Source organism: Coffea eugenioides, chromosome 9 (genome assembly GCF_003713205.1).
Source record: "Coffea eugenioides isolate CCC68of chromosome 9, Ceug_1.0, whole genome shotgun sequence".
Taxonomy (NCBI): domain Eukaryota; kingdom Viridiplantae; phylum Streptophyta; class Magnoliopsida; order Gentianales; family Rubiaceae; genus Coffea; species Coffea eugenioides.
In genome coordinates this window covers 748,926-773,265 of record NC_040043.1, presented here as the reverse complement: position 1 = coordinate 773,265, position 24,340 = coordinate 748,926, and the positions used below count along the sequence as shown (strand labels likewise).

At 35.8% G+C, this 24,340-nt stretch overlaps 5 protein-coding genes across 5 annotated transcripts; 4 read left to right on the top strand and 1 right to left on the bottom strand.

Moving 5' to 3' along the window:
- Positions 1-437: 437 nt before the first annotated feature.
- On the top strand, positions 438-5,441 carry LOC113783577 (probable galacturonosyltransferase 10). Its single transcript, XM_027329760.1, has 2 exons — positions 438-828; positions 3,732-5,441. The coding sequence occupies exons 1-2, from the start codon at positions 676-678 to the stop codon at positions 5,181-5,183; spliced, it is 1,605 nt and encodes a 534-aa protein (XP_027185561.1). The 5' UTR covers positions 438-675; the 3' UTR covers positions 5,184-5,441.
- Positions 5,442-7,932: 2,491 nt separating this feature from the next.
- On the top strand, positions 7,933-12,542 carry LOC113783185 (QWRF motif-containing protein 3-like). The gene is made up of 8 exons (XM_027329250.1): positions 7,933-9,171; positions 10,284-10,403; positions 10,535-10,651; positions 10,750-10,839; positions 10,924-11,031; positions 11,494-11,581; positions 12,128-12,210; positions 12,351-12,542. The coding sequence occupies exons 1-8, from the start codon at positions 7,933-7,935 to the stop codon at positions 12,540-12,542; spliced, it is 2,037 nt and encodes a 678-aa protein (XP_027185051.1).
- A 5-nt stretch (positions 12,543-12,547) lies between these two features.
- LOC113783183 (syntaxin-124-like) lies at positions 12,548-13,468 on the top strand. The gene has a single exon (XM_027329249.1). It carries the CDS (start codon positions 12,548-12,550, stop codon positions 13,466-13,468), a length of 921 nt encoding a protein of 306 aa, XP_027185050.1.
- A 2,580-nt stretch (positions 13,469-16,048) lies between these two features.
- Positions 16,049-18,765, top strand: LOC113782982. The gene is made up of 4 exons (XM_027328972.1): positions 16,049-16,255; positions 16,341-16,411; positions 17,471-17,557; positions 18,404-18,765. Exons 1-4 carry the CDS (start codon positions 16,126-16,128, stop codon positions 18,425-18,427), a joined length of 312 nt encoding a protein of 103 aa, XP_027184773.1. The 5' UTR covers positions 16,049-16,125; the 3' UTR covers positions 18,428-18,765.
- A 1,261-nt stretch (positions 18,766-20,026) lies between these two features.
- Positions 20,027-21,640, bottom strand: LOC113783181. Its single transcript, XM_027329247.1, has one exon. The coding sequence runs from the start codon at positions 21,638-21,640 to the stop codon at positions 20,027-20,029; it is 1,614 nt and encodes a 537-aa protein (XP_027185048.1).
- Positions 21,641-24,340: the final 2,700 nt, after the last annotated feature.

The window sequence follows — 24,340 nt, the reverse complement described above, 5'->3', positions numbered from 1 at the left end:
TTTGCTTTTGGAACAAAACCTAATTAGATTTTCGAACAACAAAAACACAAAAGAAGTCAAATCTAACATTCATCACATATAGCATAGTCCAAGTAGTGCTAGAATATATTAAAAAAAAAAGAGATTGTTTTTAAATTATGGCTCTCAACGTACTCATTAGGATATATAAATTACATCTAATTTACAAATTCACATTTACTATATCACTATATTTAAATAATGTTTGGAACTAATTTTATTTTTACCAAAAAAATTAATACTTGAAGCCCTTATATTTGATTATCCATTAGCCAAGCTCTAGAGGGGCAGTGGTCCAACAACAACAGTACTAGGTGCATGTCGGACAATAATTTGTCACATTTTCTTAACCTAAATGACAACTCAAGAAGTCTAGTCCAGTGCCGTTAAAGAAAATTGAACAGTTTCTATTAGATGAGCACTTTCCAGCTACATCCAAGAAACGTGTTGCTAGATCTCTAACCCCTTTGCTTCTCCTGTTTCCATCTTGCTCTGCTGCTACTGCTACTTTTAAACTTGCAGTAAAAGCCATCGAAATTTGTCGGCAGGGAAGCAAATCCTTAATTTTTCTGAGATAAGCTAGTATGTAGTGAAAAGGGCTCAGCTGTTTTTTGTTCTTTCTTTTTTCTGAAATTAGAGGATACGATTTGAAATAGAATGAGGAGGAGAGGGCCAGATTTTAGACGGCCGGCTAGGCGGCGGCTTTCGAACGTATTTTGGTTGACCCTTATTGGGTTGCTAATTTTGCTGTTTATTGTTTTTCTTAGCAGAGATAGCCATCAACCCACCTCGAGATCGCCTTATACCAAGGTAAATTTGGATTCAAATTTATATCTTTTTAAGAAAAAATGAAAATTGGGTTTTATCTGCTTTCTTGAAATATGAAGAAAAGTAATAGTAATTTAAGCTCTGCTGAGAGATATAATGTGCAGATTAAGGTTCTTATTGTTTTGATTAATTAGTACATTAGAGTTTAGTATCGTGAATTGCTCTTACATGTGTTTCTTCTGCTTCTTGTTCTGTTGGTGGGTTTTGGTCGAAATTGAATTGTGCTGTTATCTCTGAGCTTATGAAGTAATTAAAGCTAGCTGCTTTTTTAGTTCATGGAGAAGCTGACACAGACTGTCTTGTGGCAAAATTTCTTGAAGGAGACTGGGGATGTGGTTCTTTTTTTTTTTTTTTTTTGTAATGCTGGAATGGGGAATCATTTGATTCTTTTTGTCTTAATATGTAAGATGTAGTAGCTCAGATTATTGCTCAAACAAATACAAAAATTTAAAACATAAACAAAAATTTAAAAAAAATAAAAACAGAAAACAAAAGTTGCTTAGATTATTGTTAGATGTAGAACATTATCACATGAACAAGTGCTGGTAGTTAGTTATTTGTCGCATAGAATTGCTAAAAAGAAAGGTAAATATGAGATCTTAAGAGGCTAGGTTTCTAATTTTGTGAAGGAGTTGCATGCGAGTTTGCATAATGTGTGGAAAACTGGCTGCTTTAATTGATTGAATTCAGAAGTATATATAGGAAATACATGAAACAAAAGGAGAAACCGGAACATTAGAAGGGTCAAGAAAAGTGGTGATGCTAGATATTAAACAAGTTGAAAGCTTTTGGGAACGATTTGATGCAGATAAGCAGTATTAAAGGATAGGACATGTTATTAAATGTGGCTTCTTGTTACTCGGAAAGGAAACAGAAGACTGTCAGTAAAATATACCTTGAAGCTTAGAAATTAAACGTGCCGAGTTCAGGCTTGAAATGCCTGTCAGTCTGTTTGACATAAATCCCCAGGTGCAAGCAGTATTTGCATCTTTTTCTAGGCAAGGTAGTGAAAGTGGTTATTATTAACAAACTAAAAGCAAATCTGGGTGAACTGAAGCTGATGTGAATGGTTTATGTTTATGTCTATCAACATTCAATATTGAAAATCTATTCAAAAATGCTGATCATGGATAATTGAATACCAATTATATCTTTTTGTACTGACTACTTATATAGCAGCTTGTTGATGTGCCTCAAGTTTGAGTGTATTTTTCTGCCACTTGTATGAGGTCAAAATGAATGCTTGTAAAGTCTCCTTGTGCAAATAATATTGAAGCTGACGCTGAAAACTGCTGTGGGAAATGAGCAAGTAGGCTTTTTGTTCTTTTAGTCGCATTTTGGTTGCTCAGAGAAGTGTCTTGTTTCCAGCTGTAGGATATAATTAGGATTCTATTGTTCTTGAATAAAATTGACAGATGTTCAAATTTTTTAAGTTTAATGTGATATTGATGTGGTATTAATTTGAATAAATGGCATGCAATTCATGATTATTTCAAACATAATAACAGTAATATGTAGACTGATAGTGGTAGTAGTGGTGGTGGCACGTTTCTGCTAAGGTTACTATGAAATAGGGTTGAGATGCATGAATCTCCATCTGCAGACAACACGTCTACTTACAGAAAGAGATGAAAATGCTTTTTGACTTAGAAGAGTGTAGCTCACTGCAGGCTTTTCTGTTTCATCTAGTGCTGTTACCTTCTTGAGTGGAACCCCAGGAATCCATCTATTATGCCATACTTTGCAAACAGATTTGAATTGAGTACAGATATCATCCTGAATGTCACATTTATATTGTTGGATACAGAACTTTTAATGTGACTGAAATGCCAAGCGACCTTGTTTGGACTACAAGAACAGCTTTTGTCTACCTTTTTCCACTTGTGTAACCATTCTATGACTGTGGTGCCACATTACCAACTTGAAGGTTTGAGGAGAATTTAGTTTGTGATCTTATTGATGATAATAACAGTAACACCTTATGAGGAAACTAGTGCTGTTGCTTATTAGACTTTGACGTGTTTGACACTTGCATCACTTTTCAAGAATCTCATACTGAAATCTAATAAATCGGGAAAGCACTAGAATTTCCTGATGTAAGATATTTTAATATAACAAATTTGGAAAGTGGAATTAAATTATTCAATGAACTAGGAAAGCACAGAATTTTCCTAATGTAAACCTGGACTCTATTGATTTAATAGAGTTAAAAAAGTATAATTAAACTATTTCTGGAATAAGCAGGGCTGATTTTCTCTTAAAATCGTTTTGCATGGCTGATTTTTTCTTGGAATCCTTTTGCATGGCTGATTTTCGGATGTATCTGGAGAAGCGTCATCTGGACAGTTTACAAGTAATCATATTTGAATTTTTTTTCCTCTCATATCGCACTTTCAGCATCTTTCTTGCGTGAACTTTTGCATAATTATTGTTTGCTTCTGGATTTTAATATGTGATACATGGTAGGTTGCACTACAAGAAAGATTAGGAACAGTTGAAATATGTGACCTTATTTGTTTTATGTGAAGATAAAGCATGATATTTAAAAGAAACTAGGAATCTTGTGGCTTACTTAGACTTGTTGAGTTTTTCTTGTCTGATATCATAGAATTTATAGGTCCATGAACTTGATGAACTTCCTTAGAAAACATTGATGTATTATTCGTATGTAGATTACATGTAGACACTTGATTGCATGTGCACGTGGGATGATAATGCTTGGATCTATGTTGTTTTTGTTTGAACTCAACTCTCCCTTAGGATTTGAGGATTATTCTCTTTCTTCTCAGTTAGTTGGATTGCTGTTTTTGCCTAGTGCCTTCCTTAAAAGTTTGGACTTGAAAATCATTTTTCCTCTTTTTTTTTTCTCTCTCTTGGTTCTGCAGAAATCATTTAGACATGACAGAACCATAGAAGGCCTTAACGTAACTGAAGAAATGTTGAGCCCAGACTCAGTTGCAAGACAACTTAATGATCAGATTTCTCTTGCCAAGGCCTTTGTTGTAATTGCAAAAGAAAGCAACAACCTCCAACTTGCATGGGAACTCAGTGCTCAAATCCGCAATTCACAAATCCTTCTTTCAAATGCTGCCTTGAGAAGAACTCCCTTGACTACTGGAGAATCAGAAACTACAATTCGTGATATGGCCCTCTTGCTTTACCAAGCACAACAACTACATTATGACAGTGCAACAATGATCATGAGGCTGAAAGCTAAAATCCAGGGGCTTGAAGAACAGATGAATTCCGTCAATGAAAAGAGTTCAAAGTTTGGACAAATAGCTGCTGAAGAAGTCCCCAAGAGTTTGTATTGCCTTGGTGTTCGGCTGACAACTGAATGGTTCAAGAACTCAAATCTACAGAGAATACTACATGATAAAAGGCAATTAGCCGCAAAACTGGAAGATAATAATCTTAATCATTTTTGCGTCTTCTCTGACAATGTCCTTGCAACTTCAGTTGTTGTGAATTCAACAGCTTTAAATTCTAAGGATCCTGGTAAGGTAGTCTTCCACCTCGTTACTGATGAGGTGAACTATGCTGCAATGAAGGCCTGGTTCACCATGAATAGCTTCCGTGGAGTTACAGTTGATGTCCAGAAGTTTGAAGACTTCGGCTGGTTAAATGCTTCTTATGTTCCTGTTCTTAAACAGCTTCAAGACTCTGAAACTCAGAGTTATTATTTCTCTGGCAGTATCGACGATGGCCGAACACCAATTAAGTTCAGGAATCCCAAGTACCTTTCTATGCTTAACCACCTGAGGTTCTATATCCCAGAGGTTTTTCCTGCACTGAAGAAGGTGGTGTTTCTAGATGATGACATTGTAGTTCAGAAGGATCTGTCTCCTTTGTTCTCCATTGATCTGAATAGCAACGTTAATGGTGCGGTTGAGACGTGCATGGAGACATTCCATAGATACCACAAATACCTAAACTATTCTCATCCTCTGATACGTGCACACTTTGACCCTGATGCCTGTGGGTGGGCGTTCGGGATGAATGTGTTTGACTTGGTAGAGTGGAGGAAGAGGGATGTTACAGGAATTTATCACTACTGGCAGGAAAAAAATGTAGATAGGACATTGTGGAAACTTGGCACACTTCCACCTGGATTGCTGACCTTCTATGGATTGACACAGCCATTAGATCTTTCTTGGCATGTGTTAGGTTTGGGCTACACCAATGTAGACCCTCACGTGATAGAAAACGGGGCTGTGTTGCATTTCAACGGGAACTCAAAACCATGGTTGAAGATTGGGATGGAGAAGTATAAACCCCTGTGGGACAAATATGTTGATTATGGTCATCCTCTACTACAACAGTGCAACGTTCATTGAGTTGCAGTCCTGGTGATTCATCCCTTGCAAGGTATATTGGGGCTCATTGAGGACCCTTTTTTTCCTTTAATGCTGAGAATATTCACACGAGTTGTATCAGGTCTTGCAGGGATATAGTGCTTGTAATCTAGGAACATAGCTGTAGTGCCTGAACTGTTGTTGTATTCTTTCTCTATCTTGGGTACAAGTTACACAGTCTACCTGTTCAGTAGCATTTGTCCATTATGATTTCAAATTCATAAAGTTCTACATTGACCAGATTTCTTTGTTGGATACTGATACACAAGATACTCTGTTTGGAAGCACAATGTTGGCCTGCAATTGGCATCAGTTGTTTGTATTCTCAGGTTGACATTGTAAAAGAAGAAGCATTAGTTGTCTGGCCTTGATACACAAGGCCATACAGTAATCATTTGTAATGATTCTTTGAAAATAGGAGTAAACATACTCAAACTATGAATTTTGTTTTTCATTATAGCTCTAAAACTTCAAGAAATATCCTTAAGTTCTTTTCTGTTAAATGTTAGTAAAAAGTTGGTTCTTGTTTTAGGTAATAACCCAATAAGCTAAAGCCACCATGTCAGTCAAAATAAAATTTAAAAACGTCCCTTAGAAATTAAATAAATATAAACAGTCTGATAACTCAAGCCAATGAGGTCGTTGTAGTATAGTGGTAAGTATTTTCGCCTGTCACTCATTTTAACTCCTGACAATCTTTCTCATAAATTTCATATCAAAGAAAAAGAGAATCAATAAATTTTTAAATCACTTAGTCCCATGGAATCTATCACTGACTCGGAATATAATGAAAATTTGCTTTGCTTGAAGTTGTGCATTGATGTAACAGATGTGTGAAAGAATAATTTAGATAGACAATTTTTATTAATATCTCACCATGCACCTCCTCATATTGCCAAATGTCTCTCTATATCCACTTCTAATCTCATCATTCACTTTCTAAAGATATACAAATCTTATAAGTTACAATAAGCTTCCTCCAACATCAATAGCCAATCAGTTCAATCTCTGCAACCGAAAAAAAAAAAAAGAATTGAAATGCCGGCTAATCTAATTGACAGAATCCTGAAAAAACTACTCCATTCTTATTAAAACTTCTTGTTTTGTCTTCTGCACAAACATCCATATGTTAATCTCTCCAAATCTTCAACAATCATTCAAACACTCAAAAACTTGTCACTAATGAAATATCAAGCTAGCCCTTTGCCTTCAACAAGGTCATTGCAATTAGGCTTGGTTTTGGAAACCTTAATTGGCTTGTTTTTTCACATAAAAATGGTTAAATATAGGGTCTCTTCTAAGTTGTTATGGATTTTGCAAAAATCTAATTAATCATAATTAACAAAAGCTGCTCATGCTAATATGTTAAGGCTTTAGTTTTTGATTGTTCTATTGTAAACTTATTTTACAGGGTCATCAAATAAAAAAGTGAAACAATCGAATGAAATTATACTCTAGTAGTTAAAGACAAGTCTACATATATTGATTCTACGTGCTTTTGTAGATTATATAATCGCTAACTTCATTTGATTTGTTCGTTGCGAAAGGTCAAACCTAATTAGAGACAAGAGTCCACGCCAAAAATCTTCTATTCTTACTAGAAGTGTAGAATTGTAGGATGAGTTAATCTTTATACAATAAAAGTGTATACATGATCATGATTATGAATGACACACATGAAAATCAAATCAATTGTTATACATCTAATATTGATAGTGTATTGTTTTTTTTCTAGTAAAAAGGACAGTATCGTTCTAAAATCTATACTGATGGCAATAAGTACATCAAACATGACACAGATCCATATAAATTTGAAAATCAAAAGATAGATGACATATCTAAACAACTAGTATAAATCTTCCAAGGATATCTTCCATTAGATAGATGTCACTACAATTCAAGAAATATGTACCTATATCTTCCATTAGTTAGATAGTCAAATTTGATAAAAACTACTTCAAATCCAAAGAAATTTTAGACTTGACTTCCATATTTGGTTGTTGAGATCTACCAAATCTTTAATTTCACTATTTGTAAAAAGACAAAAAATGAAGATCACTCTCACAAGGATATTCTAGAAGAGAATGAAACTCTCACCAGAGAAATTGAGAGAAGAATCCCTCACTAGAAAATCCTAATAGAGAACATGCTCTCACTAAAAAATCCAGAAGAAAAATTATTCAAACAAAGGAAATAAAACTAGAAAAAGAGCCCCCTTCCACAGGGATACCAGGTCTCTCTCCTATGGGAGAGTCAAATAAGACATTGGTCGGAAGAAGTTTAGAAAGAAGGAAGAGAGAATGAGTTCTAAAGAGACGAAAGATAATCTACAGTTATTATGCATTCAATAATAATATAGAAGATTAATCCTTGTAAGCTATTGTAAATAGTCAATAGCTTTATAGAAAAGAAGTTGAAGAATATTAGCGGCTAAAAATTCCAATTGCCAATAAACCAAAGTTAATAAAACAAAAAATAAAAATAAAAGAACAATGTCATTGACGTTAATTTCACATCCATTTACCAAGACTCCTGTTGAAGCCGGCTGGACTACATCTAAATTGCCGCCACTTTTCAAGTGGTTGTTTTACCTATCGGCTCTTTTCTTTGGCAACGTGACCAACAACATCCATGTGGAAAGCCCCCAGAATCCCAAATATTTCTCAAACTTTAACCATTCTTCAATTCCCTCTCTTTGTCTACTGTGTGTTGTGCGTGTTTTCTGATCAAAATGCCTAGTCAAGAAGGAGAACCATTGGTTCTTGATCACCAACGGTTGAGGCATAGGAAGGCCAAGTCTCGTGAAGTCAGCTCAAGATTTCTGTCATCACCAAGTTCAACTCCATCAGTGGAAAATGTGGTTAATTCTCCAAACCATAGTCCTTCTACTCTTCGACAAAAGCCCGGTAGATCACCTACGGATACTCGAAAGAAGAGCAACTTGGATAGTACAGGGTTTATGCGGGGGCTTTGGCCGTCATCTTCACCATCATCTACAACTTCAACACAACCTTCAAAGTCCAAGAATGGCACTCTTGCTGAATGCATTGGAAATGAGAGACTAATAGACCTTGCGCAGCGTAAGAACCCGGAGAAATCAAATAATCCATCGTTTTTGAATAGGCAGAGAAGCTGTACAGAGTTTAAAAGATTTGAGAATGAAAACAAGATTTGTAAAGAGAATCATAAGCCTCTTTTTGGTGCATCAATGCGTTATACAGGGAAGTTTAAGTTTTCTCGAAAATCATCGAATTCACCCTCATCATCAAAATCACCTAACGTGTCTGATGATAATATAGCCCCTGGAAGGCTTTCAGTAGATGAAACTGCGCTTCGAAGACGAAGATCTGATTACTTGGCTGATATGGTGGTGGACTCAGAGTCTGATCAGAGTGAAATGCATTCGGGCACGAGTTTTGATTCTGCAGTTACTGGAAAAAGCTTTCCAGCGTCCTATATGGCACCAACTGTGAGTTCAAGAATGTATGGACTCGAAATCCCATCAAAGTATTTGCAAGATTCATCGTTAAGGTCTCGTAGATGGAGTTCAGATTCTGGTACAGTTCAGAAGCCTGTATCAGGAGACAATTCGCCCAAAATATTTACTTTGAAGAATGCAATGAAGAGGTCCAATTCACTGAAGGCTTATGGCAGTGAGACATCGAAATTGGGAACATCACCTTTGAGATCTGGCTCACCTGCAGGGTCTGAAGAAAACAAGGGGAAGACAATGCCGAATATGAAGCCTCCGACTAGTCCTTCAAAAGTTAAGGGAGTTGGAAATCTGCTTACCATGGGTCTTGAATTGTTGAAGGGAAAGAAACACTCTCCAGGTGTCTCATCACCTCTAGGATTAGGCATAGGGGAGAGTGTTCATCAATTACGTATGTTTCATAGTAGGTTGGTGCAGTGGAGGTATGCAAATGCCAGAGCTGAGGTTGTCAACTCAAAGATCACTAAACAATCTGAGGTTTGTATAATTGCTTTTCCAACAATTTAGTAGCTCAGTAATGTTGGAGCATGTGTGCTTAAATTGGATACAATTGATATCATTTCGGACAAGAGGAGAAATATTGCTTTAGAAGTACTCTCAACCCCTGCATTGGGTGGTTGTTTGGACCTGACAGAGGTTCTCGCGTCTTTTAGGTAGAGCCAATATTGCATCAGATTATATGTCTTTTATATCTCTATTCTATTTCTTTCTTTAAGAGAAGAGTGCAGTTTGCCAAAAATATTGTTTTATCTTCCCTTTGAGGGAAAAAGTTTTGCTGATTTTGATAAAATCCTTGTAAAAATGTATGATCATGGCCAATTTGTTTTAGATGACAAAGCAGAAAATTCGACTGATCATGTATACAGATCAAAACACTTATCCCGTTCCTGTACCATTGCCATTTCTTTCATGGAGGCATCAAAGAACTCTATATTTACTTTGCAGAAGATGTAACTGGTAGTTCTTATGCAAATAATCCTTGAGAGATCAACAGACGTCAAAAAAGTTTACCAAAAAAATGGATCCAATTTGTCCTCAGATACCCTCCATCACAAGTGTTCTTTTTATAGTGCAAAAATATCCTTAAGCATCATTCTTTTCCTGGGGTATTGGTACTTTTGCACCATTTTGGGGTCAAAGGAACTTCATACTTTTGATCAAATTTCAGAGAGCCTTGACTGAGCAACAGAAATCTTACTTTAGTTTTGCTTCTAAGAGATCAGGTTGAATGTTGTTGATGATGTACTTGAAGTTAGAAGTAACCTAATAGATCAGCAGTCAAACAATTTGTCATGTATTAAGTTCACTTTTGAGTGTTCAGTCAGATATTGGAATCAACATATTCTATAAAACATATTACTTTTAGTTGCACATCAGACCAAATTTATAGCATTTTATGGCTGTTTTATTGATATTAAATGGCAAACGAAATGAGAAAGTGTTCTTGATATGTGCTGTTCATTATAGCATTTTATGTCTGTTTTATTGACAGGTGTAGTTTATTAGTGACTTTTCCCTCGAAAGTGTTCTTGTTAGATTGGTTGACATTCAACTTAAAGTTACTGATGAGTGCCGTTTTGATTTTGCAGAGCAACTTAATATATGCTTGGAATGGTATAGCAAAGTTGCAACACTCTGTCAGACAGAAGAAATTGCGGCTAGAGAGAGAGAAACAAGAGATGAAACTAAATTACGTTCTTCAATCTCAAGTGTGTAAAAATGCATTGCTACTCTTGCTCACTTCTTTTAAAATTTTCTAACAATAGCCAGTATTGACTAGATCTCTTATGCACTTAGATAGAAGTGTAAGTAATGCTTATATGGTGAACTATAAGTGCAGATCAAGTCACTGGAAGCATGGGGTTCTATGGAGAGGCAACATAAATCAGCAGTAAATGTGACCAAAGATTGTTTGCAGTCTGCTGTTTGTAAGGTACCCCTTGTTGAAGGGGCAAAGGTAGGTTGATGAGCTGAGCTAACTTTTTGAGAAACTTGCATTGTTTATGGAAGGGATAAAAACAACAATAACAAAAATAACCAAACACTGTGCTGCAGATGGAACCACAATCACTCTCTATGGTTCTTCGAGCTGCATCAGATCTCACTTCATCAATCAAGTTGACAAATTCTAAGTTTCCAGCTATGGTATACAAAGATTTAATCCGTTATCAAAAATTTCTTTTGTCCCTTTCCTCCATATATACTTAGTTTTAGTTGCAAATGTTGCAGGCTGACAAGACAGCAGCAGCGTGTAGAGAGCTAGCAGAGATAGTTACACAAGAAAAGTTGTTGTTGGAAGAGTGCTTGGAGCTTTTCAAGTTCATTTCTGCCTTAGAGGTACGAGTATAACGCATTGAAATCTGACTATGCTTTTTATTGACAAATAAAGCTATTTTTTGCCAAACATAGTTAGTCTGCTCTTGCTTTTTTTTTTTTACCATGACCAAAACAAGTTCTCTTTATATTTCAAATACGTGTGCCAACATACATAATATAGGATAAATAGTGATATCAGCAAAATACATTGAAAGATTTTGGCATATAGTCATTTGAAACGAATTAAGTAGGCAGTTATCTTACACTTGCTAAAATGTATGAGAAGAGCATCACCTATTTCGGTTTATCTTACGATAATTTTCCTCTGATCAGTGTTTTTCTGGTTTCATACGTCAGGTTCAAGAAACAAGTTTAAAATGTACTCTCATGCAACTAAAATTACAAGCGGAACAGCAGCCTCAGCACCGAGCAAATTCTGAAATCCATACATAAGTTTGTTTCACGTTTCTTGTTTTTGTTCAGGCACATATAACTGAACAGAAAATTTTCTGGATTCCCAAGTTAGCTTTAGGAAACATAACTCAAGAAAGTAATAGAGACGCATGCTCCAGTCAGTCGGAATGATCGATGTTATGATAGGAGCTTTGGAAATCTTGATACTTGCAGCATAGAACATCCCCAAATCGAAACTTTGAGAGTTTGGTATGGAGTTTGGAGTCAACAGGTTATTCCTACATTGTTTATTTTTCATTCTTTGTCCAAGTTTCTTGGTGGCCTGGTTGCTTGGTTATGCTAATTGTTATTCTCCATTTTTCACTTTTCCTTTTATTTCTCTGTCCATCTTCTAAAGCAGTTTTTCCAGAGGCGAGGAAGCAATTGGGTGCATAGTTACAAGACTGAAAGATTCCGCGAGTCACATGTCCAATGTAATGAATAAAAGGAATTTTCAGAAGTTCCTCATTTGCTCTATAGCAAATGAAGAAATCTCAAATTTCCTATTCATTTTCTGCTAACCAATTGGTTGCAAACGATATATCCATCAAAGTCTTTTGGCTGGCCTGCTAATGATCATTTTACTTCCAACATTCATTTTAATGCTAATGACTTCTTGATCCCAGATTGAACTTGTATTACCTAATTAGCCTTCTATTTATAGGTTTAGATATAAATTTACAAGTGGACCAGGTCAATCCTAATTCTTGGGACAATTTCTCAGAAGTCATTGTCCAAGTGTCTGAGGCAAATTTAATGAGTAACTTTCTCCACTTTTAACGTTAGTCCACATGTTACTTTGGTTGAGCTTTGATAACTACTACATACCTCTAATAATAATCATCTATTCTTTCCAAACAATGAATCAAAATTGTTTCTTAATGAAGGCTTTGCTTTTGTCACCTTCTCTTCTTCCCTCAACTTTTCATGAGTATGAAAATAGCCATTGGCGATTACATGCTTACCTAGGGAGAGAAGAGAGAAGGTTAGGACAGGGCAAATCCTCCCTGTGTGGAAATCCTGCTTTCACAGGAGAACCTAATTTGGCAAAGAGAGGAGGAATTGTGCCCAGAGAGTAGTCAAGATGAATGATCTATTCTCCCATTCCTTTAAAAAGTATCAGGACATCAAACGTCAGGTCATTGACGATCTTGAGGCTGGTAGCCCGTCTGGAAATGATGATAGTAATCTCAATAAATTTTTTGACGATGTAGAGAATGTCAAGAAAGACATGGAAGATGTCGAGAAACTCTACAAGAGATTGCAAGAATCAAATGAAGAGAGCAAAACGGTACACAATGCAAAAACCATGAAAGAGCTCAGGTCTAGGATGGACTCAGATGTCTGTCAGGTTCTAAAACGAGTAAAGATTATTAAAGGAAAGCTTGAGGCTCTCGATAGGTCTAACCAAGCTAATCGAAAGGTTCCAGGATGCGGTCCGGGGTCCTCTACTGATAGGACTAGAACTTCTGTTGTCAGCGGCTTAGGCAAAAAGCTGAAGGATTTGATGGATGATTTTCAAGGGTTGAGGGCTAAAATGAATGCTGAGTACAAAGAAACAGTAGGAAGAAGATATTTTACAGTAACAGGGGAGAAAGCAAACGATGATCTCATTGAGAATTTGATTTCAAGCGGTGAAAGTGAGACATTCCTTCAGAAGGCAATTCAGGAACAAGGAAGAGGCCAGATTCTGGATACAATTTCTGAGATCCAAGAAAGGCATGATTCTGTCAAGGAGATTGAAAAGAATTTGATTGAACTCCACCAGATTTTCTTGGACATGGCTGCGCTTGTTGAAGCACAAGGGCAACAGCTGAATGACATTGAAAGTCATGTAGCACACGCTAGTTCATTCGTTAGGCGAGGCACTGAACAACTTCAGGAAGCTAGGGAATACCAGAAAAGCTCAAGAAAATGTACATGCATTGCCATTGGTCTTGGAATTGTTCTCATCCTCGTTGTTCTCTTTCCACTTTGGTCAAATTTTTTGTTGATGAATATGTAGAAAAACTAATCTTCAGGCCTTCCCCCCAACCCCCCAAAAAAGAGAGGTTGTTGGTGTTTCAGATTATGAAAACAGGCTCAGGTTTTGTAATTCAGGATACCTCTGGCATTGTTCTCCCTTGTAAACCTTTCCTTTCTTTTGTCACCTTTTCTCTTTACTCATTAGATAGTGGATATCAAGTAGAATACCTTCAGTTTCTTGCACTAAATAATTTCCATCTATTGGCACAAGCTCATCCTTTGATCTGCCAAACTGGACCTGCGGATGAAGTAAAGCAGTCAAATATAATATAACTCAGAGTAGGATTTGATGTGTTCATTGGAGTCAATGCGTGAACTAGGCCATAGAATTCTTCTCTTTTATATTCTTCAAATGAAAGACTAGAGGAATATCAAGCAATCAAAACTTGCATAACTAGCAAAAAGATGTGGAATTCACAACTATTATGGGACTGATTTCATGATTCATCTCTGAGTAAGCAATACAAGCAAACTAACGTTCTGCATTCTGCCCATTTTCTTCTATGTGCCATGTCTAATCCGGAGAATTCCCGCTGTGGTACCCGACTAACCCTCTCATCCTCTAAGGCCATCACCAAGCTCCCCACAGAATATCTAAGCTTCAAACAATTGCAAGGCTAGGTTCAAGAAATTGCAAGTCCTTTCTCCCTGCACATTGTATAATCGGGGGGCTCACGATGAGATGGGAATATTTTATGTATATCATTGGATAGATCATGTGTATTATGTTTTATATGTACATGTTGTACTAGTATCAATCATTCATCGCTAAATAATGATGGTGAGTCATTCCTTATCTAATGAATACTAGACAACAAATGATCATTATAATACTTATAACTTTTAATCGAGAGTCAATACTAATGCACCATGTGATATTATCACCAGCTACACATGGTGTACGTGATAATTCTTCGGCACAATCCATAATTCAGCTTTAAACATGAACTTGTAATAGGTAAACATAGTACATTTTCTTTGACCCTCCCATAATTCAGCCCTAAACGTGAATTTGTGATGGGTAAACATATCTTTTTCTCTTCGACCACGTATCATTCTCTTTTAATCTCTCGTGGGAGCAATTCCATGCTTTGCATTTGTAACTACTAAGATCAAGTGGCAACTTGCTCCTAGAGAGGAACAATTCATGATTTTTACAAGGATTATATTGACAATGTAAAAACTTAATTTGACCGACCCATACAATGAAATTTGCGAAATAACCATTTGCTGTATTCGTGGCTTATAGTTAGAGTATTCCACGCGCAACATTCAATTTCTGTTTCAGCATAAGATATGTTCAGTTCTTAGGCTTTCATTTTTCTTATTCAAAAGATTACCAAATTTGTTGTGTCCATGATGTTGAATCAATCAATTCTCTGAGAAAATGACACCTAATAAAACATTCAAATATATCACTTGGTTAGTATTCGAAGTCCAAGTCGGATTTTCAATTAAATTTGTTACTATTTACACGCCCAATTTCTTTTTTTCACCTTATTCTGTGGATTTTAAAAGAATTTCAGAAAAGAAGAAAAAAGAAAAAGAAAGAAAGTACACTATGCCAAAATAGTAATTGTCAACTTGTGAGGGCAAATAGAAATATTTGCTTCAAAAAAAAAAAAAAAAAAAAAAAAGACATACTGGGCAATATAGAATTTTGGGTTAATCACATTTTGCCCCGATAAATTTTGGGAGTAGTCACACTTTAATTCTCTCAACCTTTTTTTTTTTTAACAACACACAACGATAAAAAGATATACATCACCTTCCCCTCCTCATGTGAAGAATAGCCATCTTGAAAATCTTAAACCCCATAAAAGACAAGTGTGTTATGGCATAATTGCCCTTTTGTTGCTGAAATTATTTAGTTTACTATTATCGGTTTTTCCCCCAAAAAAATGCAGTTTAATTTAATCTCTATTTTTCTCCTATACATTAGAAAAAGCGCATATCAATCATTTTTAACAATTTCAATTAAGAATTTAATATTTGATTAATTTGACCAATAAAATATAATAATATTATTACTTTAATAGTTTACATAAACTAAAATAATAAACAACTATTTTTAAAAAATAAAATATCATTATTTCCTTTTTCTTTCAAAATTTTGCTATTTGTATTTATTATTATTACTGTGTTATTTATCCCTTTGTCTAATTTAAAATTTAATAAATTGAACAAAGTATATATAAAAATGATTAATTCAATAGGAAAATTTTCAACAAGAATAAACCAAATATAAACTTTTCTGAGCTCTTATCAATTTGATATTTTTGTATAATAGATAATATACAGAAGATGTATATCTTTTAGCCAAAAAAAAAAAAAGAAAATACTAGTAAACTATAGATAATTTCATAAATAAAAGCCAAGTGTGTCATTACACTCACTTTTTTTTATATTTCTAACTTCGACTAGTTTTTATGAGAATAAAGTGTGTATCTCTAAAGTTGATGGTAGTAAAATGTGACTATTCCCAAAATTCGGGGGCCCAAAGTTATATTAACCCAAGAATTTTTGTTTCTAATGCTTGGTCATCAACTGCGTTCTTATAAAGAATTGTCGTTTTGATCATTTCCAAAGCCTTTCTTTGATTCATCACTTCGACTGAGCTAAAACCTCTATCCAAAAATGGCGTCTTCAATAGCTTCAATGGCGGCTAGACGAGCGGCAATCCTGACTACTCGGTTCGCTTCTCCTCCCAGCTCGGCCTCGCAAGCGGCTTCTCTCGTCCACCGCCGTGGCCTCGCCTCCGCCGCCGGTACCAACTTCAAACCTACATTATACTTTTCAAATCGATTTCCAGCCTTGAAATCTGACAATCGTTTAAAAATTTAATCTTGTAGATCATCATGGACCTGCGAAGGTGGACTTTTGGAAAGATCCAATGAGTCCGTCTAAGTGGAAAGAAGAGCATGTAGGTTCTCTTTGTTTATTTATGTATGTTTCTAATCTGAATCTTGTGGGATCATTTGTACTTTTATTTGTGAGATTAAGGTACCATTCTAACTAATGCTATCATAATCTGATGAGGGTTAATCCTAGTTTTCTTTTTCTTTTGACCTTGTATTCCCAAAAGGCTGGCCTTTTTTTTGGGCTGTTTATTCTTAATGTTAATTATTCAGATTAGCAATACTAATTACTTTTCTGATTTGAATTTTTTGGGATTATTTTGACTGTTATTAGTGAGATTAAGATACCATTCTAACTAATTCTATGATATCTGAGAAGCGTTGATCCTAGTTTTCTTTTTCTTTTGATCTATAATCACAAAAAAGCTGGCCTTTTTTTGCGCTGTTTACCCTTGATGTTAATTGTTCAGATTACCCATGCTAATTACATTACCTTAGCTTTTGAAGTTAGGCTCGAGTTTGGTTGATAAGCATAAGATTTGAAATTTATATATAGATAAATCAAGCGACTCAAGCTGGGATAGACAAAAGCTAGTTTCTTGAGTACAATTTTAACCTTACAATGCAAACCAGGCTTGAATATTGTATTACTTGGCTCAATTGGGCTCATTTATATTGCTACTTTAGGTAAGGTTTGAAACTGTAATAATGGATTGAAATGGAAATATGGGTGTTGGGTAACTAAAAACTACAACATTGGTTAAACTACAGTACTGTAGAATGGTTGTAGGAGTAGGTTTCCCGTCGCTTCAGAAGGTAATTTGCCTAGCATTTATTTGGACCAGGCAAAAGTTAGTACTTTATTCCTGTTTTTGCATGTTGGTTAGGTTGAATAGGTCTATGTGCCTAAAGGCATGAATTTTTTATCCCTTTATTGAATTCTAGGCATTGATTAATACAATAATCTTACTTGAAACTGCGAAGATGTCTTCTCTAGGATATATTCATGGTCCTGTTATCCTTTCCAAAGTATTATTTTAATGTATAATTGCAACTTGATGGTGCTATGAATTCTTGAAGTGGAGAAGATTGGAATTTTGCTCACTACGTGTCATGTATTGCAGATTGTGATTATTTGTTGGACTGGCTGGGGTTTGCTTTTCACCACGGCTTACAAGTTTGCCACTGGAGGCAAAAAGAAGGAGGAAGGGGTAATCTTCTCTTGCTTTTCAAGTTTGATTTTTGTCATGTATTTAGAAATTTGCTAGTTGTTAAATTTATCCTCAAATATAACTGGTTTTAACACTTAAATACATGTATTACTGTTTACTTTCTGCTTTAGGAAACAGTACTTAATATGTTTGTCATTGTTTGAAGAAGTATCAATGAAAGGCTAATATCAAATGCCTCTTTTCCAGTGTCAGTAGCACAAGAAGGTTTTTCACTGGAGCATTTTGCAGATTTCATGTTTATATCCAGATTGGAAAAGCAAAACATTTCAAGCATTTGTGTGGATCAAAATGTCTAAAATTGAGTAGTTTTCTGCTTTTGCATTCATAAAATTGCTGATACTGTAAATGACAAAACTTGGTGTTAGTTTTTATAAAACATAAATTCGACTTAGTCTTTTTAATCTCAGATGTCTTTTTCTTAGTCACACCTGTTTGAAGTATATAGTACAGTATTGGGCCCTGTTAAGGAACTTTTTACTTGGGATTTCTGTATTCCCATATCATAGAAAGAGAAAAAACCAAGAAAAAAGCTTTGTGACAAGAAACTCTAAATCCTCCACCCTGCCACTTGAGAAAAGAATGAATTTTTAATAAAGGCGGAAGGCACGATATTGATGTAAGTGGAAGCAGATGACTCTATTTTAACAATGACATGCAACTACAGATGTATGAAACTCAAAATCTGATGGCTAATTTGGAACACAATCTGCCCAAATTTTTAGTTTACATTGTCGTTATTTGTATCTTATGCTGCTATGACATGAATTTACTTGATATTTTGCAAAATCTGATGGCTGATTTCTTATTTTAATCTTATTTTTGCAGAATGTAGTCGAAGCTTCAAAGTAGGCCGAAGACACCCAAAACCCATAATGTTAGATGTCAGAGGTTTCCTTTCACATATGCACTTTACATTTCCAGTTTCCTTTCTCACTGAATTGGGAAGTTCTCTTGATCCCTGTTCATTGAATAAGTTCTAATACAAGAATGCGATGTAATATGTGTGAATGACATCTATTGCTGGGAAACTAACTAGTCAGTTATTAGGCATTTGGATCTTGGCATTCTAAGCATGTTTTACGTTGCCTGTTAGAAACAATTTATACAGCTGAAGTTTTTGCTTCTACACCAGAATGTTTTCTCAATAACGTCTTGGTGCACAGCCAAACTTCCTCCATAAGCTTCAATTTCAAATGCTCTTATTTTACTTTTCCAAATATGTATGTTGAAGCCGCAGGTGGAAATTGATAAGGTTTTTGGATCCTAATCATGTGCGGGGTGATTCTATCATTGTCGTTGGGGGTAAACTCATCAGAAGTGATAATCTGTAACCTATTATGGTTGTCACTTGTTAGACTTGTATTTGACGATTGATCTCATCAATTTCAACTATTTTTCTTATGATTTTGTCTGAATTCTTTGCTAACTTTATCTAACCTTTTCTCCTTCTTTACACCCCAAGAATTAGGTTGGACATTAGATAAGGTTTTTCTCTTAAGGGAAGGTTTTTACTGTACTCTCTTGACTTGCACAGTTGCACTAGGCCCCTTCAAGTTCGAGGTTAATATCTCCTCACCCCATTTTTTAGCTACTTAAAACCTATTGAGTAAACAGAAAAAAAATAACAACCTTGAAGTTACAGGCGGTTAATGTTCAACTCTTCTGTTATATAAGATTAACAGATCTAACAGTTGAAACACTTGCATGCAGCATGTATCCAGTGAAATGGTCAATGAGACATGGAAATGACCATAAGGACCGTTAGACTCCAATGAAATGTCTCATTTTCATCGCCTTCTTCTGTTTGACATCTGGTGCACAATCATGTTAACTTTACTGGAAAAGGAAAGGAAAAGAACAATTTCTAAATGAGTATATCTAACGTTTAAAAGGGCATAAACTTGGAGAAAACGTCACAATCTGACGTGTTCTCTGGTAAATTTGCCTAGCTTACCTGACAAAAAGGCCTAGTGGAATAGTGCAGTATTTTGATAAACAGATGCAACCGCCAGCTTGATAAGACTTGTTTTGTAATGGCTATGTAGATAGTTTGATAAGTTGGCTATTGTAGCTACATAAGGTTTGCTTTGACTGTTAGCAAAGGAACTAAGAAACAGAAAATACCAATTCTAGGTCCAGAGTGATATTGACATTAAGCTTGGGAACGTGCAACTTACTTCATTTTAAGACTTTTTTACCTGGTTGTAAAATTAGCTAATCAAGGCTGCAATTTGTTTATCTACCTCTACTTTCTTCTGGAAGTCTGTCATCTTCATTAGCTTTTGGTATACTTACAATTCTTCAACTTAGATCTCATATGTATGGGTATAAATAATGAAGAAGTCCTTCAAAAGATAAAGCAATAAAATTCCCCAAATGCAGCCATGGAAGTATCGTTTGTAAAGCTCTAATTGTATCCAATAAACATCGACCGTCTATATGCACCTACTAATACTCAGGCTCGTTAGATCTGTCAGAGTTCGATTCTCCATCTGTTACAAAATCTGATAAGGATTCTCTGGAAGCATCACTTTCTGATTCAGTCTCTTTAAAATTCTCCATCTCAGGATTGTCTAGTTCTTTGTCATTGCTACCAGTTTCTGTTTGTTCTGAAACCTCATCTTTATGAGCATCTATTCTCTCTTCCGGTCGATGGAGCTCTACGGCTTGTTTCTCTGATTCTTCCAGATATGGTTGTTTCTGATGTTTGGCTTCTGAGGATGTTGCTTCCTCAATGTGGATGGTTGTGCTTGTTGGTGTGTCCTCCAAGGGAATGTTTTCAAGTTCAGTGCTTATGCTTGTATTATTTAGTGTCTGCCATTTTTCTGCCATCAGATGAGTGGTAATATTTCTATCTTCTTGATGTTTTTCTTGCTTTAGCAACCGAATGCCTTTTGGCCCATCCTTACCCTCTTCTGTGTTGTTTTCTGCTTTTTTCGGGTCCATATCCTCTTGCAGTTCACCATGCTCTAGAAAATTTTCATTGGCCTCCATTTTTGAATTTTCACCCGTTTGAAGATCATCAGATGTCTTTTTATCATGATACACTGAACTGGATTCAGTTACCACAGTCAAGTTCTCATTTATGACTGCAACTTCTTTGCTGACGGAGTTCCCTGTGCTTCCTTTACTTCTATGTATTTTATTCAGCCATTTTCTTTTAGTTTTCTTTAAATAGCGATCTCTTTCCAGCCTATTTTGCCGAATCTGGGGTTGGTCTGGCACTTCTAACTTCATTCCGCCCTTGTAAGTAATCACAGCATCTTGATTTTCAGCACCTTGGGCATTAACTATTTTCCCTGCAAGACCATCCCCTGATGTTTGAAGCACTTTACTCTGAGTAGTTTGCATTTCATTTATATCATCTGAGGCCCTTTGCACTTCAGCATCATGGTTCCCAACAGCCTCAGTCCTTGCAATGTCATTATTTTCTGGCACTACTAAAGCTTCCCCACTTTGAGACTTAGTATTGATGTTCATACCTGCATCTCCATCAGTTCTTTCCCCAGCAGGGGTGCTTCTATCTTCCGACATACTTTCTTCTGAATCATCCACTTTATGACTCTGTTCTCCAATCTCTTCTCTGCTTGCAACATTAGTTTCTCCATTCTCCATTCCATCTTCACTTGGTGTTGTTTGTTCTTCATTTTCACTGATCACAGCTTTGCTTCTGCCGCTCTCTGCTTGTTCTGTTGAGCTGTCTGCAACTTCATGGTTTGTGGATTCATTCATCATGGCACTAACTTGCTTTCCATCATTAGCATTTGCTTGATCCCTTTCTGTCAAACTTGTCTTGGTTTGCAGATTTATAGATGCATTTGATGGATCGTCTGTGCTCACCGACCAGATCCTGACAGGAGCTTCAAGATGGTTCTTCAACTCCTCAACTCCCGATTCTTTCTGCTTTGCCATCTGTGATAGGGCTTTAAGTTGAGGGTTATCATTGCTGACATATGTCTCTCTTCCTCTGATTAGTTTGATCTCATTTTGCTTTTCCTCGAGTACCAACTCAATTGTCCTTTGTTCTTCTCTAAGGGAAGAGATTGTAGATCGCATCTCCATGATCTTACCATCAAGTCCCCTTTTTTGAGTTCGAAGAGTATTTACTTTGGCTTTCATCTCTTCAAGTTTCAATTTAGTTTGTCTGGCATGTTCTCTTTCCTTCTGAAAAATAGTGCATAGGGCATGGTCTTAGCTCAGAGATATTGCCTTCAAAGCAAGTATTAGTTATTCCATATGCATTACTAACAACACTGTATATGGATATGTTTCATATTCCAGATTGCAGGGCATGAGTTGTCAGAACATATCCTGCATACCATTATTTGCATAGAATTGCAAAAGTTTTCTAATTTAGACGGCGAATCATTGGATGTTTGCATCTCCCTGAACATTGGAAACTTAAAACACATCTCCTTCATAATTTGTTAATTGGAAGTTTAACTTTGGGAATTAAAGCAGAAATCACTTGCATTTTTAGAACCATAATTTGGAGTCGGATTTACTTGAGATTCATTTAGTTAAAATTGGTAGGAACGAAAAATTGATCTCCATCATCACTTCTGGCCAAGCTTATGTAGAAATTGGGTGTGAAGTTCCTTGAAATCGAAAATTGCAGGTATACTATAATTATGCTTCTCAAAAAGGCAATAATTCCTGCTATAAAATTTCCAATGTAACCTTATTCCCTTGGGAGTTTTTCACCTCATGCTCTCTAACTACCTTTGACTCACTAATTGGTACGTTGTCATATGTCCTCTTTACAGTGGTTGTTTCATGCAAAGCAATAACATAATAGTTTCTTGGGATAAAAAGGGAGGCCTAATCTACTCCCAAATATGCTCAAAGAATATTACAATAGCTGCACCCTTTTTTTTTTCTAGTGCTAGGCAGGAGTCAAAAGATTCAAAGCCATTCAGGTCTTGAATCTGTTTAAACTCGGTGATTTCAGAAATGATTGCAGATAATCCTGACTATGCTTTTCTCTAGAAAGCTAGGAAGAAAACAAACTGCAGTGCAGTCTAATGCAAGAAGAATAGCGCATCAATAGTAGGATAGGAGAAGATGATTGAGGAGAGAAAACCCTCCACTGAATTGTACAGATACCAGTTATAGGCATGCTGCAACCAGCAATTCTGTGGACTTCATTCATGCAAGAACTTCAGGAATTGGGTCGAGTGCACATGACTGATAAGCATTTGCATAGACAAGTAAGAGATGTATAGACTCATATAGGGAGAGATGAGGAGCTCGAACCTGCAGTAGAAGCTGAAGAGCTGTGAGTTCACGGTCTTTTTCTGTGAGAAGAAGGTTGAAAATTCGTCTCTCTCTGAACTTGTGCACCACCATAACTCCAATAATGGCAGCTCCAAATGCTATCAGAAGCATTAAGCCGTAAGGCTGCCCTCTATTGCTGGTACCATGTCCATGATGATACACCTTCATCAGTCCCCCCATTCCCTTAAATTACTCTCCCTAGGAGTGTGATCAATCTAACCTCAGAAGCGAAGCAAGAAAGTGATAGAATCAGAAGTCCTCTCTCTTTTGTAAGCTCTTACGTGTTGTGCTTTTCTTTTCAATCACAGCTCTCTTGTTGGTTTAGTCATCTAAATTGGACCTTCAAACTGCTCTCTCTCTCTCTCCATACACATTGTAGCGGAGTTAACAAGAATGAAGAAGGTGCATGGGAATTGTGTCCAAAGGCTTAGATGATGGAGACTTTTATGCAACTTTGGTTGTTGCTTTCGAGGAGTGTTTTGCAAATGAGTCAAAGACTGCCCACAGCAAATAGTGATCAATAGGAAAAAAAAAATCTTTTCTTTTTTTTTTTTGTTTTTCAGTTCAGGGCTTAAACTTTGATTAATTTTAAACTGGCACTTTTCCAATTGTTAATTAGGCATGCACACGAATTTGTAAGTTCTACCTGTTAAGGTTATTTTTAGCCAAAAATCACTTTTCCTATTTAAAGACTAGCACAATCCTTAATTCTTTTCTTAATAATAATGAACAAATCTTTCTATAATAGTTCTACATTAGTAGCAATTTAGGAGACGAGGCGCTAAAAAAAAACTTAAAAGAGGGTTGTTAATTTCTACATTTTTGCACTCGGAAAATTTGCATACATTATGACACAAAAAATGAAATTTATCATGAAATGCAAGTTTTTGCTGGTGTATTATGAAATTTTATCTATTCAAAAGTGTTAGAGTTTGCACGTAATATTTTGATTACATACTAATATGGTAATAATGTGAGTGCCTGATAGTAGATTATTTGAGTTATTATTTGGATTAAATACTATAATACTTTTTTGTGATTTGATATATGTGAAATAAAAAATTAATTAAAAAACTTTTTTGCGATACAAGCAAAATACTATTGGAAATGATTTGACTAATCCAAATGGAGAAATTAGAGGCGGTGAAGATGCCCCCTGAATTCACATGTTTACCAAAAGAACAAAGAGTTCATTCTCTTTACTTTTTCCAATACAATGAACTCTGATTTTTTATTTTTTATTTTTTAACATCAGATTGTCCATATACAACCTGCCTAGCATCTTTTCATTATTCCACAAAACACTACTGCCTCTTAAAGGATTCTTAACTTGGAAAAGAGTTAAATCATTGTGGCCAACTATACTTAATGGCTTTTTGTTTTCCCTTTTTAACGCACAAGCAACTATTCTAGCTTCTTTTCATGCGTAGGGTTGTAGTTCTTTTGTGTTGAGTTCAAAATGGAGGATATTGACAGCCCAAGAAA

Bases quoted from the DNA above. Each gene is read 5' to 3' on its own strand.
- LOC113783181 (XM_027329247.1), bottom strand. From the start codon at position 21,640: ATGGAGATGCGATCTACAATCTCTTCCCTTAGAGAAGAACAAAGGACA.
- LOC113783185 (XM_027329250.1), top strand. From the start codon at position 7,933: ATGCCTAGTCAAGAAGGAGAACCATTGGTTCTTGATCACCAACGGTTG. The intron at 10,652-10,749 runs GTAGGTTGATGA...ACTGTGCTGCAG, and splicing joins CCCTTGTTGAAGGGGCAAAG to ATGGAACCACAATCACTCTC. The intron at 11,582-12,127 runs GTCAGTCGGAAT...TTCTATTTATAG, and splicing joins TAATAGAGACGCATGCTCCA to GTTTAGATATAAATTTACAA.
- LOC113783183 (XM_027329249.1), top strand. From the start codon at position 12,548: ATGAATGATCTATTCTCCCATTCCTTTAAAAAGTATCAGGACATCAAA.
- LOC113783577 (XM_027329760.1), top strand. From the start codon at position 676: ATGAGGAGGAGAGGGCCAGATTTTAGACGGCCGGCTAGGCGGCGGCTT. The intron at 829-3,731 runs GTAAATTTGGAT...TTGGTTCTGCAG, and splicing joins CGAGATCGCCTTATACCAAG to AAATCATTTAGACATGACAG.
- LOC113782982 (XM_027328972.1), top strand. From the start codon at position 16,126: ATGGCGTCTTCAATAGCTTCAATGGCGGCTAGACGAGCGGCAATCCTG. The intron at 16,256-16,340 runs GTACCAACTTCA...TTAATCTTGTAG, and splicing joins TGGCCTCGCCTCCGCCGCCG to ATCATCATGGACCTGCGAAG. The intron at 16,412-17,470 runs GTAGGTTCTCTT...CATGTATTGCAG, and splicing joins CTAAGTGGAAAGAAGAGCAT to ATTGTGATTATTTGTTGGAC.